This window comes from Thermobia domestica, chromosome 10, assembly GCF_964235325.1.
Source record: "Thermobia domestica chromosome 10, izTheDome1.hap1.1, whole genome shotgun sequence".
Taxonomy (NCBI): Eukaryota; Metazoa; Arthropoda; class Insecta; order Zygentoma; family Lepismatidae; genus Thermobia; species Thermobia domestica.
In genome coordinates this window covers 213808051-213811087 of record NC_137463.1, presented here as the reverse complement: position 1 = coordinate 213811087, position 3037 = coordinate 213808051, and the positions used below count along the sequence as shown (strand labels likewise).

General features: G+C 35.9%; 1 protein-coding gene across 1 annotated transcript; it reads left to right on the top strand.

The window, feature by feature from the left end:
• The first annotated feature begins 607 nt into the window (after nucleotides 1-607).
• On the top strand, nucleotides 608-1869 carry LOC145662979 (BRISC and BRCA1-A complex member 1-like). The gene has a single exon (XM_081729074.1). The coding sequence runs from the start codon at nucleotides 729-731 to the stop codon at nucleotides 1746-1748; it is 1020 nt and encodes a 339-aa protein (XP_081585200.1). The 5' UTR covers nucleotides 608-728; the 3' UTR covers nucleotides 1749-1869.
• The last annotated feature ends 1168 nt before the right edge of the window (nucleotides 1870-3037 follow it).

Here is a 3037-nt window from a genome sequence, read left to right as displayed (position 1 = left end):
TCGCTTTCGATCAACAAGCGATTAAGTTGAATTCCCGTTTACACGGTCGATTAAGTTGAAAGTGACGTCAATTCAACTGAATCGAACGCAAATCGACTAAGTGTAAACGCCCCATTACCCTATGTTCAATTGAAACCATTCAAAAGCACCTGGATATACCATCAACAGATTACAGACGATTTTATAAATACTTAGGATCTTATTCCGTACCAGCCTTTGCAAAAATTGTGGTATGCAACCAACTCAATATTTTTAAAGGTGCAGTTTTACTATACGGATCCATAGATTGTAAAATGTACGGAAAAATTTGGGCAGTCCTTAATTTGTCCATTTTATGTTGAGAACAGAACCCAACCAACGTATGCGAGGCTTCTAACCCGTTCCTATTACTACTATTTATACTATGGATTCGTGTTGTAAAACAGCACGTTTTTAAAAATCAATTTTAACTGCTATACCTATTATCACAAATTAAACCCAGATTACGGAATCCTTATATGCCTTTGCTGCGGCAGTATTCAACCAGACAATTTTGTGCTGACATTTCGGTGCATTGACAACGATAGACAAATACATTTATTTTAGACTGCCAACATTACAACAACTGACAAATGACAGTCAAAATTCCATAGGGAGTGAACACATACAGCGGTAGATTTTGTTGTGTGGCTTTTCTTGTAAACAGTAAGAGAAATAGTAGCTCCTTTATTATAAAACGCTGTAGTGACATGGAAAGTGAAAGTAAAAAATATTCCGATAAGAGTGACTGCGAGGAAGAAAGTGAGAAAAGTTTCAGCGCGGATGATACGAAACCAATGCTTACTAAAGCACCACCAAAAAGTGATGCCATCGATGTGAACTTGGAAACTCCTTGTGAATCATCCAAGAGTAACTTAACAATTTCATCATGCACATCGTCGAGTTCTTCTTTGCTAAGTGGTTCACAAAATGAAGAAAATGCCAAAAATGAGAGCACATATTTTAGTGAACTTAAAAATGAGGAAGGAGACAGAATTATACCAACTGAAAAAATAATTACAAGAATTCTTCCAAGGGTTAATGTACCGGAAAGAATCATTTTGTGTATTGACATATCTGAAGATCCGGATTTTACTCCTTTCAAGCTGGGTGACGGTACAAAATATTCACCTTTGTATATGGTTAAAAGAATTTCTGAAATATTCATGTATAGTAAAAGTATAATGGATAAGAACCATCAGTTTGCCCTGGTAGTTATGCAGAATGATGCTACGTGGATGCGAGATTTTACGAACAACCCCCGCGAAATTGTGACTGTTATGGAAGATTTGAGTGAAGTCCCACAATCAGATACTTTTAATTTGACATCCCTGTTCGACGTTATTGAACAACATGTGGTATTGCCTGATATTTCTGATCCTGAAATCGTTCCACCACCGTATGTAGTAAGAGCAGTTTTCTTGTATAATAGGTCATACTGCATGCCTGAATTTACGTACGGTCGGCAAAGTTTTGACAAGCTCATATCATCACACTATTTTACATTAGATACTTTGTATATTCATGAACCGGTTTCAGATCGAAATAAGTGTGAGGATATCTATAACGTATTGTGTGACCTTGACGAAAAAGGGTTTGCGTATATTTTTGAAGTGTCAAGAAATGCTACCAAACTTCATGACTGTATGGCGAAGTTGCTAGGTCATCCTCTGCAACGCCCAATACAAAAAAATGCCTATTATAAATTGAACGATGTGTGTGAAGCGTAAGTTCCAAATATTCATCAGTCACCATTTATTATATAGTTGTAATTACTTTCATGCTTGCTTATAAACAAATATATGTGATTGTTATATGATCAAATATATTCTCAATCGCAGAAATGTTTAACCATTGTTTGCTGTTTTTCCTAAAGAGTCTTTTCAAAACGGCAGTATTTACTACCCCTTCGATTTATACCAGAATGTGGGAAATTTATATGTAAAGTGTATTATATTATTGAAAGAGTAGCGTAAGTAGGTGCCTAATTTATTCGGGCAACATACCTGTAAGGTAAGTGGTAGCGAAGAAAGGTTAACTTCCGCAGGTGGTCCCCTAAAATTACAAGACAGGGTTCACTCAAGCAGATGGTTCTACCAAATAGAAAATTTATAAGTAAAATACAATGCAAATATTTTTCGAGAAGGACTGAGTGTGTGAATATAAGTAATTACTGTTAGTGCACACTACGGCAAGCCGGTACGTGACGTTTGGGCGCGGACGTTTGGGCACTGGACGTTTGGGCACGAGTTAAAAAGTCGTTATATTAGGCGCTGAGTACTAAGTTCGAATCAAGATATCACAAGGTGTCTACTGTAGTGGAAGTCCTTGAATTATACTGGATTTTGTTTTACATACTAGAAATACTGGAATTTCAAAATTATAAAAACTGAATTAGCAATTAAAATTTGTAAATTTAAGTTTCAACGAAAGTTAAGTGTGCTTTTTATTTGATTACTTTTCAAGCCAAATGTAAGTCGATCAGACTACATATGATTGACTGCATTACATACATAGTGAGCCTATTCCATTAAAAAACTTAAAGCAGGCCTTCTACTGTAGTTACGCAATAAGTGTGAATGTAAAACACATTTCTAGTGGCTAAATGACCAATATGTGTACACTTAACTATTATTTTTCACTTTGAAATCGTTGTTTTTTTTTTCTTTCGCAACTTTCTTTAATGTAGATTAAATGCTTACAATGGGACGAAAAAAATGTGTGTTAAGTTTTGATTTTTATATTGGAATGTTAATAAAAAAAAGTGATACCAGAAATACGGCATACTACAGTTCCTAAACTCAATGTGTTAGACATCCTGTATGCAAAATATGTCTTAGACACCATGTATGCAAAATATCTTTCCCTCAACTCGATTAGGATATAGGATTTTTAGATTTCTGGGCTCTCGGCATCTAAGGCCATTTAGCCCGTCACGTTTGAGGGAGCACACTATCCGGGGAAAGGGAAGGAAGAAAGGATTGGGGAAGGAAGGAAGCGGCCTGGACCTATAAATTAG

What these genes read in the sequence shown, in the direction of transcription:
- LOC145662979 (XM_081729074.1), top strand. Translation starts at nt 729, where the DNA reads ATGGAAAGTGAAAGTAAAAAATATTCCGATAAGAGTGACTGCGAGGAA.